The sequence below is a fragment of the Tamandua tetradactyla genome, chromosome 6 (genome assembly GCF_023851605.1).
Source record: "Tamandua tetradactyla isolate mTamTet1 chromosome 6, mTamTet1.pri, whole genome shotgun sequence".
Lineage (NCBI taxonomy): Eukaryota > Metazoa > Chordata > Mammalia > Pilosa > Myrmecophagidae > Tamandua > Tamandua tetradactyla.
Window position 1 is genome coordinate 103,846,138 of NC_135332.1, and position 14,583 is coordinate 103,860,720.

At 36.7% G+C, this 14,583-nt stretch overlaps 1 protein-coding gene across 1 annotated transcript in view; it reads left to right on the top strand.

Moving 5' to 3' along the window:
• Positions 1–14,583, top strand: part of RAB2A (RAB2A, member RAS oncogene family) — a 150,296-nt gene that overhangs the window by 85,970 nt on the left and 49,743 nt on the right. Inside the window, exons 4-5 of the mRNA XM_077166840.1 lie at positions 13,503–13,585; positions 14,015–14,107. Of these exons, the coding sequence (XP_077022955.1) occupies positions 13,503–13,585; positions 14,015–14,107 (176 nt within the window). The remainder of the gene's footprint in view (positions 1–13,502; positions 13,586–14,014; positions 14,108–14,583) is intronic.

Sequence of the window (14,583 nt, forward strand, 5' to 3'; positions counted from 1 at the left end):
TTCCGTTCTTTCCGTTAATATGGTGTATTTATGTTAATTCAGTTTCTTAGGTTGAACCACCCTGGCATACCTGAGATAGATCCCACTAGTTTATGGTGTATAATTCTCTTAATGTGCTGTTGGATTCATTTTGCTTATATTTGTTGAGAATTTTTGTATCTATTTTCATAAAGGATATTATGTTGTAATTTTATCTGACTTTGGTATGAGTGTTGTGTTGATCATAGAATGAGTTAGGAAGTATCCATGCCTCTTTAATTTTTTGGAAGAATTTCAGCAGGATTGGGGTTAATTATTCTTGGAATGTTTAGTAAAATTCACCATTAAAGCCATTTCATCCTAGGCTTTTCTTTTCTTTTTAACTTTTTTATTGTATAATATGACACACATAAAGGAAACAAAGGAAAAAGCAATAGTCTTCAAAGCACTCTTCAACAAGTAGAGGGCAGGTCCCAAAATTCTACCTCACCAAAATGTCCCGAACATTCATTCACGTTGTTGCTTTCCTCAGAACTTTGTTCCTTTTTGTAGCAGCACAACATTCAATCATATGTGTACACCATCATTTGTGAATCTACTTCTCAGTCAGTGCATCCTTCAGCCACCTGCATTCATCAGGCACCATGTATAATGCCCAAAGCCCACAGTCCATCAACACTGTCAATTTTAGATAATTTCGTTGTTCCCAAGAGAAAACTAACCAATGAACACACCCTCACCAAATAGGAAATCTAAACCTCTTCATAACTCTTGTCCCTCTCCCCATTATTTATCTCTCCTGTTGCTGTGGTAATGCTGATGGTTTCCTTTTAAAAATAGCCCATTGCATGCAATAACAGTTTTCCCCCTGTACCCTGGACTTAAACACTCTTTGTACATGAATCATAGCTTTGAAATAGTTCTTGAAAGAACTGATTTTTATTTCTAGTGTTAATTAGCCAGACCTAGTGTTAATTGTACAGACCTATGTACATAGGTCTGTACAACCCCTTTCAATCTTGTTCATCTTCAATGTGCTAATATTACTTATAGACCCACTAGAGGACCTCCTTCACATCTGTCTATTCCCTTACGTTGGAGTTCAACCTCATTAGCTAACTGTCCACCCATCTCTAGCTTCTATGTATCTCTATTATTCTATTTTATAAGCCTCTGATTTTACCTTTACCATGGCCATAAAAGTGAAATCATACAGTATCTATCCTTTTGTGTCTGGTTTATTTCACTCAGTATTATGTCTTCAAGGCTTATCCATCTTGGTCATGTGCTTCAGGAAGTCATTTTGTCTTACTGCTGTATAATACTCCATCGTATGTATACACCACATTTTGTTAGTCTACTCTGTTCATGAGCATTTGGTTTGTTTCCATCTTTTGGCGATTGTGAATAACGCTGCTTTGAACACCGGTGTGCATTCAGCTTTTCTGGGTATATACCAAGTAGTGCTACTGCTGGGTCATAGTGCAGCTCAATATTTAGTTTCCTGAAGAACAGCCAAACAGTCTTCCATAGTGGTTGCGCCATTATACATTCCCACCAGCAGTGCGTAAGTATCCCAATTTTTCCACATCCTCTCCAACAATTATAGTTTCCTATCTGTTTTAATAGCAGCCATTCTTATCAGTGTGAGGTGGTATCTCATTGTAGGCTTTATCTACATTTCCCTTACAGGCAGTGAAAATGAACATCTCTTCGTGTGCTTTTCTGTATTTGCTTCTCAGAAAAATGCCTACTCATATCTTTAGCCCATTTTATAATTGGGTTGTTTGTTCTTTTATGGTTGAGTTGCATGATTTCTTTATCTATAGAAGACATCAAACCTTTGATATGTGATTTCCAAATATGTTCTCCCATTGAGTTGTCTGCCTCTTTTTTGACAAAGTCTTTTGGGGTGCAGAAGCATTTGATTTTGAGGAGTTCCCATTTGTCTATTCTTTCCTTTGCTGCTTGTTCTTTGGGTGTAAAGTTTAGGAAACTACTTCCTATTGCTAGTCTTGAAGATGTTTCCCTACATTTTCTACTGGAAGCTTTGGTACTACCTCTTATATTTAGGTGTTTGATCCACTTTGAGTTAATTTTGTATAGGGTGTAAGGTAGAGGTCCTCTTTCATTCTTTTGGCTGTTGATGGCCAGTTCTCCCATACCTATTTATTGAAAAGACTATTCTGTCCCAGTTCAGTGGATTTGGGGGCCTTGGTCAAAAATCAGTTGGTCATAGATTTGGTGTTCTATTTCTCTACTCTCAGTTCTCTTCCATTGGCTGATACTTCTTTGTGCCAGTACCATGCTGTTTTGACCACTCTGGCTTTATAATAGGTTTTAATGTCAGGGAGTATTAATTCTCCCACTTTGTTCCTTTTTAGGAGATGTTTAGGTATTTGGGGTCTTTTCCCCTTCCAAATGAACTTAGTATCTAGCTTTTCCAAATCTTCAAATAGGTTGTTGGAATTTTGATTGGTACTGTGTTGAATTTGTAGATCAATTTGGGTAGAATTGATATCTTAACTATATTTAGCTTTCCTATCTATGAGCAGGGAAATGTCTTTCCGCCTATTTAGATCTCCTTTGATTTCTTTTAGCAATGTTATCTAGTTTTCTGTATACAAGTCCTTTATATCCCTAGGTTCATTCTTAAGTATCTGATTTTTTTAGTTGCTATTTTGAATGGAGTTTTTTTCCTTAACTTACTCTTTACGTCATGGCTTGTGTATAGAAACGTTACTGATTTTTGCACATTAATTTTATACCCTACTGCCTTGCTGAATTTATCAGCTCAAGTAACTGCTGTAGATTTCTCAGGATCTTCCAAGTATACTATCATGTCATCTGCAAATAGTGAAAGTTTTACATCTTCCTTTCCAATTTGAATGGCTTTTATTTCTTTGTCCTGCCTGATTGCTCTAGCTAGAACTTCTAGCACAATGTTGAATAATAGTGGTGACAGTGGGCATCCTTGTCTAATTCCTGGTCTTAGGGGGAAAGTTTTCAGTGTCTCTCCATTGAGTACAATGCTGGCTGTTGGTTTTTCACATATTCCCTTTATCATACTGAGGAAATTACCTTTGATTCCTGTCTTTTGAAGTGTTTTTATCAGACAAGGATGCTGAATTTTGTTGAATGCTTTTTCAGCATCAGTCGAGATGATCATGTGATTTTTCCCTTTTGATTTGTTAATGTGCTATACTACATTAATTGATTTTCTTGCATTCCTGGTATAATCCCCACTTAGTCGTGGTGTATAATTGTTTTAATGTGCTGTTGGATTTGATGTGCTAATATTTTATTGAAAATTTTTTGCAACTGTGTTCTTTAGAAAGATTGGCCTGTAGTTTTCCTTTCTTGTAGCATCTTTACCTGGTTTTGGTGTTAAATATTAACTTTATAAAATGAGTTGGGTAGACCTTTTTTTTCCTCAGTTTTTTGGAAAAGTTTGAGCAGGATTGGTATTAGTTCTTTTGGGGATGTTTGATAAAATTCACCTGTGAAGCCATCTGGTCCTGGGCTTTTCTCTGTAGGAAGATTTTTGATTACTGAATCTCTTAAGTTGTGATTGGTTTGTTCAGATCTTCTATTTCTTCCTGAGTCAGTGTAGCTTGTTTGTGTGTTTCCAGGAATTTGTCCATTTCATCTAAGTTGCCTGCTTTATTGGCATATAATTGTTTGTAGTATCTTCTTCTGATTTATTTCTTCAGGGTCTGTGGTAACACACCCCTTCTTATTTCTGATTTTGTTTATTTGCATCCTCTCTCTTTTTTTCTTTGTCAGCCTTGCTAGTGGCCCATCAATTTTATTGATTTTCTCAAAGAACCAACTTTTTGGTTTTATTGATTCTATTGTTCTTTTCTTCTGTTCATTTTAATCTGCTTTAATCTCTATTATTTCTCTTCTGTTTGCTTTGGGGTTAGTTTTCTGTTCTTTCTCAAGTTACTCCAGGTGAGCAATTAAGTCCTTAATTTTTTCTCTTTCTTGTTTTTTAATATAGGCATTTAAGGCAATAAATTTCCCTCCCAGCACAGCCTTTGCCACATCCCTTAAGTTCTCATATTTTGTATTCTCATTTTCATTCATCTCCAGGTAGCTATTGATTTCTCTAGCAATTTCTTCTTTGACCCATTGGTTGTTTAAGAGTATGTTATTTAATCTCCATATATTCGTGAATATTCTCATTCTTTGGTGGTTTTTGAGATCCATCTTCATTCCATTGTGATCAGAGAAAGTGCTTTGAATGATTACAATTTATAAAGACCTGGTTTGTGCCCTAGCTTATGATCTATTCTGGAGAATGTTCCATGAGCACTAGAGAAGAATGTATATCCTGATGTTTTGGGGTGCAGTGACTTATATATGTCTGTTAGGTCTAATTCACTTATCAAGTTAACTTCTGTTTTCTTGTTAATCTTCTGTGTGTCCTCTCTATAGAGGAGAATGGTGTATTGAAGTCTCCTGCTGTTATTTTTGAAATGTCTGTTGCTCCCTTCAATTTTGCCAATGCCTGTCTCATGTACTTTGGAGCACCTTGTTTGGAAGCATAAACATTTAGGATTGTTATTTCTTCTTGGTGAATTGTCCCTTTAATTAATATATAGTGTCCTTCTTTGTCTTTTATAATGTCTTTGAGTTTAAAGTGTATTTTGTTTGATATTAGTATAGCTACTTCTGTTTTCTTTTGGTTACAACTTGGGTGGAAAATCTTTTTCCATCCTTTCATTTTCAGTCTGTTTGTAACCTTGTGTCTAAGATGAGTTTTTTGTGAGCAGCATGTAGCTGAATTGTATTTCTTAATCCATTCAGCCAGTATGTATCTTTTGTTAAGTTTAGTCCATTAAAATTCAAAGTTGGTATTGAAAAGGCATTTCTTGAATGCACCATTTTATCTTTTGGATTTTGTCAAATCTGTGTATTCTTTTCCCTCTTTTACTTTTTATCCTGTGAATTACCCTTACTGGTACTTTTCAGTTCTGTGCCCTCCTCCACACCTCCCTCTCCTGTCTTTTTTTTTTTCAACTGGCAGAACTCCCTTTAGTATTTCTTATAGGGCCAGTCTCTTGTTGACAAATTCTTTCAGGACTTTGTTTGTTAAAATTGTAATCTCTCCCTCAGTTTTGAAGAATGGTTTGTCTGGGTGCAGAATTCTTGGCTGGAAGTCTTTCTTTTTAAGGATCTTGAATATGTCATACCACTGTTCTCTTACCTCCGTGGTTCCAGTTGAGTAGTCTGAACTCAGTCTTATGTGGTTTCCCTTGTATGTAGTATATTGTTTTTTCTTGACACTTTCAAAATTTTCTGTTTCTCTTCAGCATTTGGCAGACTTACTCGTATGTGTCTTGGGGAAGGCCTGTTTGGATTTATTCTATTTGGGGTTCATTGAGCTTCTTTGACTTGTGTATTTATGTCCTTCATAAAGGTTCCAAAGTTTCCCCCCATCATATCCTCAACTACTCTTCCTAGCCGTTTACTCCTTTCTTCTCCTTCTGGGACACCTGTGATTCTTAATATTTGTTGCTTTGTTTTGTCTATCATTTACCTGAGATCCAATTAAAATTTTTTCCATCTTTTTTGCCATTTGCTGTTTTGGGTGTTTGAAATCAGTTATCCTGTCCTCTAGGTCACTTATGTTTTCTTCTGCCTCTTCAGATCTGCTGTTGTGTGTCTCTAGTTTGTTTTTTATTTGGTCGATAGAATCTTTCATCTCTGTGATACCTGCTATTTTTCTATTTATTCTTTCAGATTCCTGTTAAGCTCTTCTGGTGTCTTCTTGATTTCCTTTATGTCATTAGCCATCTCACTTATTTTATTTAGTAGCGCTGTGTGAACATCTTTGACTAGTTGTTCCAATGTCTGTGTCTCTTCTGGTGTTTTAGTTTGGTCATTAGGCTGGGCTATATCTGCTGCATTGTGATATGCTTAGTGACCTTCTGTTATTTTCACTGCATGTAAGTATCTTGATTGATTTACTTTGGAAATTGATTTCTTTCAGTAGCCTAAAGCCTTGTGTTTGCAGGATGGATGTGTAGCAGGATGCAGTGCATGAGGCGGGGCACAACAGTGCAGTGATGCATTGCAGTACAGGTATAGGTGCAGATGAAGGATGCTACTCTGGTGCCTGTGAGTGTGGGCGCCCAGTAGCTGGGGAAGATGTGACTGTGCGGGTGCATGGGTCTGGTGTGTGTAGCCCTAGTGTGCTGATCGAGGACACGGGGCCCTTTGTACACATGTGCACATCTGTGGCAGTGGGTCTGCCCTGTGCCTTCCTGGGCTGGGGGTAGATGTGGCCCAACTGTGCAGGTCAGTGCTTTCTCAGAACTAGAGGGTATGGCTAGGGGCCATTCACATGCGTGGGTCTAGGAATGCCGTAAACTAATGTACCTGTGCGGAGAGCTCAGGGGTTCAGGATGGGGCTGTGCAACTATGGGCTGGAGGAAGGTGTAGCCTGTATATAGAGGTAAGCACTGCGGCCTTTATGCACTGGCGACAACCTGCAGGGAGCAGGGAGGGGGAGATAGTGCTCAGGAGGGGCACAGGAGAGGTGGGTTGGGCTGCACTGGGATTGGGGGTATGTGGTGAGATGTGCAGGAGGGGGTTGTGGGAGGGAGGTGCTTGGAGCATGGAGAGTGGAGGTGAATGATGGGGTTCAAGTGTGTGGGGCTTGGAGTGAGTTGCGGGTCGCAGGCCTGGCGCTGGTGAGGGTAGCGCATTCAAGGAACACAGCTCGGCTTACTTCCTAGGCCCTATCTCCCCATCCATGCACTCCTGAGGACTCCAGACTTCCCTTTTAGGCTCCAGTTCTCTGCTTCTCAGTTCCTCACATTTTGCAAACAGGGCCAGCCTTTGTGGTGCAGAAGACTCTCCCAGGTCAGTTACACTCTGGAATCACCATCTCAGTCACTCTCCCATCCCTTCTCTAACTTTTCCTTGGAGCAGGGCTGAACTCGATCTGTCCTATTCCACCGTCTTCCTGGAACTCCCTGGGCTTTTCTTTATTGAGAACTTTTAGATTATTAAATCAGTCTCCTTTGTTGTTACAGTTCTGTTGAGATCTTTTAATTTTTCCTGAGTCGGTATAGGCAGATTGTGTGATTGTCCATATCATCTAGGTTATCTAATTTGTTGGCATACAGCTGTTCATAGTATCTTCTTATGATCTTTTTTAGTTCTGTGGGATCCATAGCCATGTTTTCGCTTTCACTTACGATTTTGGTTATTTCTCTTTTTGCTTTACATTTCTAGCTAAAGGTGTGCTGTTTTATTGATTGTTTCAAAGAAACAACTTTTGGTTTTGTTGATTCTATTTCTTTAGTCTGTATTTCATTAATCGCTGCTGTTATCTTTGTTATTTCCTTCCTTCCACTCACTTTGATTTTAGTTTGATCTTCTTTTTCTAGATCCTTCTGTTGTAAGGTTAGTTCTAATTTGAGATTTCTTTTTTTAATATAAGCATTTAGAGCTGTAAATTTCCCTCTCAACAGTACCTTTAGTTTTGGTGTGTTGTGTTTTCATTTACATTCACTTGAAGATACTTCTGAATTTCTCTTATAATTTCTTCTTTGACTCTATTGATTGTTTAGAGTACATTGTTTAATTTGTGAATTTTTCAATTCTCCCTCTGTTATTGATTTCTAGCTTAATTCCATTCTCATCAGAGAAAATACATTGCACAATTTCAGCATTTTGGAATCTATTGAGACTTACTTTGTGACCCAACATAGGGTCTATCCTGGAAAATGACGCACACTTGGTAGAGAAGAATGCGTACTCTGGTGCTGTTGGTTGTTGTGTTCTCTATATGTCTGTTAGATCTAGTTGGGTTAGAATACCATTCAGACCTTCTATTTTCTTACTGCTCTTCCATATTCATGTTTTATGCATTATTGAAAGTGGTATATTAAAGTTTCCTGCTGTGCATGTAGAACCATCTATTTCTTCCTTTAGATCATTCAATATATGTTTCATATATTGGGAGATTCTACTGTTAGGAGCATACATATTTATAGTTGGCACATGTTGTCGAATTCACTCCATCAGTATATAGTGACTTTCTTTGTCCCTTGTTAATGGTTTTTTACTTAAAATCTGCTTTATCTGTTATTAGTATGGCTACACCAGCTTTCTTTTGGTTAGCTTTTGTATGGTGTATTTTTTCCATCCTTTCACTTTCAACCAGCTTATGTCTTTGAATTTAAGGTGAGTCTTTTGTAAAACAGCATATGTTTTGGTCATTCTTATTTATCCATTCTGCCAGTCTCTGTCTTTTGACTGGAGAATTTAATCCATAATTACCCATATGGTTACCTTTACTGAAGGTTTTTATTACTTGTTGCCTCTTTGATCCACTGTCTAGAGTCCTTTCCTTTCAGTCTAAAGAACTCCCCCTAGCATTGCTTGTAGAGTACGTCTAGCAATTACTAACTCCCTCAGCTTTTGTTTATCTGAGAATGTCTTAGTCTCTCCCTCATTTTTGAAAGGCAGCCCTTATGGATATGAAATTTTTAATTAGCAATTGTTTTCTTTTAGCATTTTACTTCATCCTTTTCCTTCTGGTCTCCTTGATTACTGATGAGAAGTAGTACTTAATCTTATTGGGACTCCCTTGTACATAACATTTTGCTTTTCTTGTGGATCTTTCAAAACTCTCTCCTTGTGCTTGGCATTGTGTGTGTCTTGTGGTGGTTCTCTTTGCATTTATCCTGTTTGAGGTTCATTGGGATTCTTGAATTGCATATGTTACTGGACAAAGGCCAAGGATTCTTTTGCCCAACACAGTCAGTAACCAATTCCTGAGATACCGTGGTTTCGAAGAGAGAAAGAGTTTATTACTAGGAGCATATGTAGTAGAAGAGCAAATGGTCTAGTGGCCCAAAATCTGTCTCCCCGAGTTTAGGGAGGTCAGAGTTTTTAAAGATATTAATAAGAGGAGATGAAGTCATTACAATTTCAAATAGCATGTTCTAAGCAGAAAAGGAGACAGTGTTATCATTTCAATAGAACATAGGCTGAAAGGAAGGGAGGCAGAGCTATCATTTTAATACTGAAGGTATAAGCCAAAAGGAAGGGAGATAAGTTATCTTTCATTAGCAGAGTCTAGCCCATACGATTGACGAATGTCTGGGACTGAAACTGGTTAATGACTTCAAATTCTTCATTAGTACGTAACAGCTCTTAGAATCACAAAGGCTTTTACAATCATTTCAGATATTAGGGCAGCTGAATTATAGTTTAGGAATATCAAGTATTCTCCTCTATCTACTCTAATATTCCAGAAAGCAAAAAGGAATATCTATATAATGACTCAGTAATCAAAATGATCTCTTAAATCCTAATTTCTCAGTTACATGTATTCACTCCTTTGATTAGACTTGGGAAGTTTTCATCTATTATTTCCTTGAATATTCCTTCTACCTTTTACTCTCTTTCTTCTCCTGGGACTTCCATAATGTATATATTGATATGCTTGAAAGTGTCCCACAGGTCTTTTAAGCTCAGTTTACTTTTTTTTTGTTCTTTTTCTTTCTGTTCCTCAGCCTGAATCATTTCATTTGTGTTTTCTTTGAGTTCACTCATTCTGTCTTCTGCTGGCTTTAATGTGTGTGTGTGTGTGTGTGTGTGTGTGTGTGTGTGTTTAATGTGTTTTTGATATCCTCTAGGGAATTTTTCATTTAGTTTATTGTGGTCTTCAATTCCAGTATCTGTTTGGTTCCTTCTTTTTGAAAATTTCTATTTCTTTTTCAAGATTCTCACATTATTTTTCTTAGTTCTTTCACTGTTTTATTTTATCCCCTTGAGTATATTGAGGATCATAATCTTTGACCAGTATGTCCAAATTCTGGTGGTCTTTGTTGATAGTTTCTGGAATTTTATATTGTGCCTTTGAATGAGCTGTCATTTCGTGTTTCATCATCTTTTTTTGTACTTACTATAAATTTTCATGCTTTAAGGGGTTAACTGTGGGGATTATTCCCTGAGCTTATCTGTTCCTTAAATTTGTATCCAGCTGGTGATATGACAGAAATTTCCTTTAGTACCAGGAGCAAACAAAAACAAGCAAACCAACACTTAAGCACAAAAAACACATTTTATAGTCTTTGCAAATTGGGGCTCTCCTATCAGAAATATCACAGGATGAAAATGAAATGTAGGGTCCTCTCTCATTTCTGAGCCTGTGCCATATTCTTGCTTGTGCAATCTCCTGCCCTTAGAAATTCTCCCAATTACAGAAATTCCAATGCCTGGAACATAGACTTTTCACTCCTCCCTAGGGTTTTGTATTTCTTAAGCAGGTAATCCTTGCCCTAGGCCATTTTCACTTATTTGTTTCTTAAATTGCCTTAGCTATCTGCAAACAGCTTTTGCCTATAGGGTAGTTTCTGGGGGATGAACCAAAGATGAGTTCCCTGATTTGAGTTTTTCAGGCTCCCTCTGGATGGATTGGTGCCTGCATATAGACACCCTAATATATGTATCCAGTTACTCTACTCCCTCAGAAAAGGACTGGGGAGTTAACAATGGTAGCCCAGGTTGGGAAGGGCCATGTTCTAGTTTGCTAGCTGCTAGAATGCAATATACCAGAAATGGAACAGCTTTTGAAAGGCGGAATTTATTAAGTTACAAGTTTACAATTCTGTAACCATGAAAATGTCCCAATTAAAGCAAATCCTGAATCAGAGCCCTCGAGTTTTTGAGTTGAGTCTGTGTAGTAAAAACCTAAGGCTTGTTGAGCATTGTGACAGCTTATTTAGCTATCTTTTTTTTTCTTCTTTTGCTCCTAGGCTATATTTTGCATGGCTGAAGTTGTTAGATCAATGGCCTGTAACTAAGGGTGATACTGTGTAATCCTCACAAATCTTGATTTTCTAACTATTGGCTCTTTGGAATCAATCAGGATATAATCTTCTGCACAAATGTCCCATGACTCTGTTTTTAATACTATGCATGGCTGAAAATGAGCGTGAACGTTTCTCAAGGCCTGTTTGCTCTACTCTACTTTTTTTTTTTTGCTTATCTAGCTATCTTGCCAATTAAAAAAAAAATCAAACAGCTCGTGATTCTTTCTGACCGTGAAACTGGCCTACCCTAGATTTATTTGTTTTCTGGTGCTGTTCGCTTAGCCAGTCATCGTTCCCATCTTTTCTTTTTGAGGGTGCTTGGTCCAGGAATCAAACCCGGGTCTCTCACGTGAAAAGTGAACATTCTGACCACTGAACTACCCATGCATCCCATTCCCATCTTTTTTAAGTGCATTTTTCTTTGCACCCTAAGCTATTACCGGGAACCCCATACTACAAAGAAATCTGCATCCTGTTCAATTTCAAAGTTCTAGAACCCCTTTAAACCAACTCTTCATAGTAAAGAGGATCTAGGTTGACATTCTTTTTCACTTAAAACAATGTAGATCAACTGGCGTTCCAACAAGTTAAAGTACTTTTTAAAATCTAGATTACTTTGCTTCAGTATGATCAACAGTTAACAATTGGACTAGCTTTGCACAGTTGATTGTTTTTGTTTAATAGCTTATAGTTAGAGAACCTATGATAGAACACTTTATTGGGCGAGATTTCTTTCACTGCTGCCAATACCATTAGCAGGGAGATTGAGCCCAGAGTCGATGTTTTTCATACATACTAAGTCTCAAGAATGTTGAAATTCTATTCTTTGTTCATTATAAAGTAATGAGATTTTAAGAGGCATAACTACATTCATCATCTTCCATTGGAGTGTGTGGTTTTTATTTGCTTAGATTTTAGTTTGGTATTGTAGTCATGAGCAAAATCAAATTTGGCAGATTCAGTATAAAGCAATACTTTACGTAAATTATCTCAAAACACGTTGGAACATATTTGTTCTTTGCAAAAATCATTTGGGAAGAATGAAAATGGTGTAGAGATGTATACTATTCTCATTTTTCTAAGTTTATTTGCCCCTTTACTATTTTAGTATATCATTTCTAGGCTGGAAACAGTGACATTTTTGATTCTGTAGTGGTGTTTTCTCAGTGTGTTTATTTTAATCATCCATCAGTGTCCTGGCAAGATTGTTTTAAAGAGCTTGTACTTTTGCTTGACATTTAAGCATGAGAGATACAAGAGCTCTGAACTTGATTTTTATTTTGAACTAGTAAAATATTTCTTTTCTTTTTTTTAATTTATTACTCTCCACAGAACCCCTCCTTAGTATTTATGACTCATGCTGAGATGAAGTGCCACAGTTGCTCTTATAGTACTCAGAGAAGGTCTAATTGTTAGTTTTCATGCAGGAGAAGTTATTTTTACTGTCTTAGCATTTTAGAATTTTTCTGATGTCCAGTCATTTAGATATGATGGAGTGATGACCATTTGCTACATGTGACAAAGACATATGAATTCATTCACTCAGCAGACTTTTTCTGCATGCCTGCTGTGGGCCAGACCTAGTGCTAGGCACTGAGTGGGAGGAGAAAGAGTAGAATAGGACTGCCAGCTAAAGCAAAGAATTATAGTGTCAGGTGTTAGAATAGGGCAGAACATGAGCTGTCTGTGTGTGCATTCTGAGTGTGAAGGGACTTAATATTTGTATTGTAAGATCAGAATGCGGAGTATGTAAACATGAGTATTTTCCAAGAAGTTAACTTTTGAATACAGAAATTGTTCAACTAGATTGAAAAATACAGTAGCAATTGCAAAAAAGTTCTTTTGATAGAAACTGTCCATGTTAAATTCAGAGGCAGTAGGCATATCCCTCACCAGTCTACCTTTAAAAACAGAATGTTAGTGCCACTAGTAAAAGAGAGAAATTAACTGATTTTGCATAATATCTGGTGTCTCTTTCACAAGTGGATAATAAAGATGACTTTTACATCCTGTTGCCTTTTGAACAAGCATTATATGTCAGATGCAGAGAAAACTGATTGTGTAGAGAAAAAATACATAAATTAAATTCAGAACCGTTTTCTGTTTTTTGTAATAAAATGATTGCTCAAAGAATTCCATCTTATGACTGTTGAAAGCTTGCTGCAGTTTATGATATAACTGATAAAACCTGCATCCTTGGCCTTCCAACAACCTTTACACCAGCAGATGGTGGGCGTAAAGATGTCATTCATCATTTATTTACAATGGGCTTTATTTATTCTAGTGTCAACAGCTGCCCCAGGGAGTGGGTTATTGAATTCAAATGTGAGGCTCTGGGTTATTTGCTTCCTTTCAAATTTGTCTTCAGAGCTTAGTTGCTAGGAGTCCATTCTGTGCTCTAATAATGATTCATGTATTGTGAAGCCATTCAGTAAATTGGGTTGTCAGGGATTGCCAAAAAGGTCTTGTTCTTGGGGGGTGGGGAGGGAGTGTCTGCCTGTATGTCTGGTTGACTTGAGCGATAGTGGTATTGTGATTTTTCTAATGCTGCTGAAGTAACGTTTTCTCCTTTTCCTTTATACATCCATTCCTTACTTGTATAGTCATTCTGCATATGTATGATATGAAAATGAAGAGAATTGTTCATTAAAGGAAAACTCTCCACCTTTTCTTTCCCTACAGGCAGGGCAGGAGTCCTTTCGTTCCATCACAAGGTCATATTACAGAGGTGCAGCAGGGGCTTTGCTAGTGTATGATATTACAAGGTGAGAACTTGGCAATATTTTGGTTCTGTGGGTAGTTCAAAGATTTTTCTAAATTAATAAGGATACCTGTAATAAAGGTATAGTTTTGCCTTTATATGCCCTAGTTCTTTGCCTTGAAAACTTTGTATCTTGAATCAAATTTAAATCTGCAACTATAATATTTTTCTTATATGCATAAGCTCCCCCAAATTAATCACTTCAGTAATATTATTTATACATGGAATTTTCTAAACTTTCGTAAAATTTCATTTCTAAAATGAGATGTAGTCAGTGAACTCTAAACCCAGACGCTGTACTTGAAATCTGTTTCTCATTACATAAATGGATAGCCTTCAAAATATAGTTCCCTTTAATGAAAATATATTCATTGTATTTAGTGTTAGGGAGCAGTACTTTGAAAAATGTAATCAAATTATCATTTATGTCTAGGAGAGATACATTCAACCACTTGACAACCTGGTTAGAAGACGCCCGCCAGCATTCCAATTCCAACATGGTTATTATGCTTATTGGAAATAAAAGGTAAAAAGACTAATTTAGAGTTTACGTTGCATTAATGATGAAAACTGGGGATTGCAATTATGTAACTAATTTTCCTATACATTTGTCTTAAGTGTAAATTATTGCCTAAATAGTAAAGTTTTGAAAATTCTAAAATATTTCTTTTAGTTTTGAAAGTGCTGAGAATAAAATAAACTTGTTAGAAATCGTTACTGTTACCGTTTTTGTTAGAAATTACTTTCATTTTCAGAGGTATGCTTTAAAAAATAATATGACAGCATTTTAATCTGATTAGTAATTTAAAAATAAAACCCACTGATTTATTTGAGGAAGGGAAGATGATTAAATATTATCCAAATAGTTTGAAATATTTGGTATTAGAAATAAGTATCTGGCAGAATTCAGAAAAATGTTTTTTCCCTTTTTTCATGGCCTACTGTGAATTTCATGAATTAATGCAATGCATAGATTAATCAGGTATACTTCTGCTTAAAATC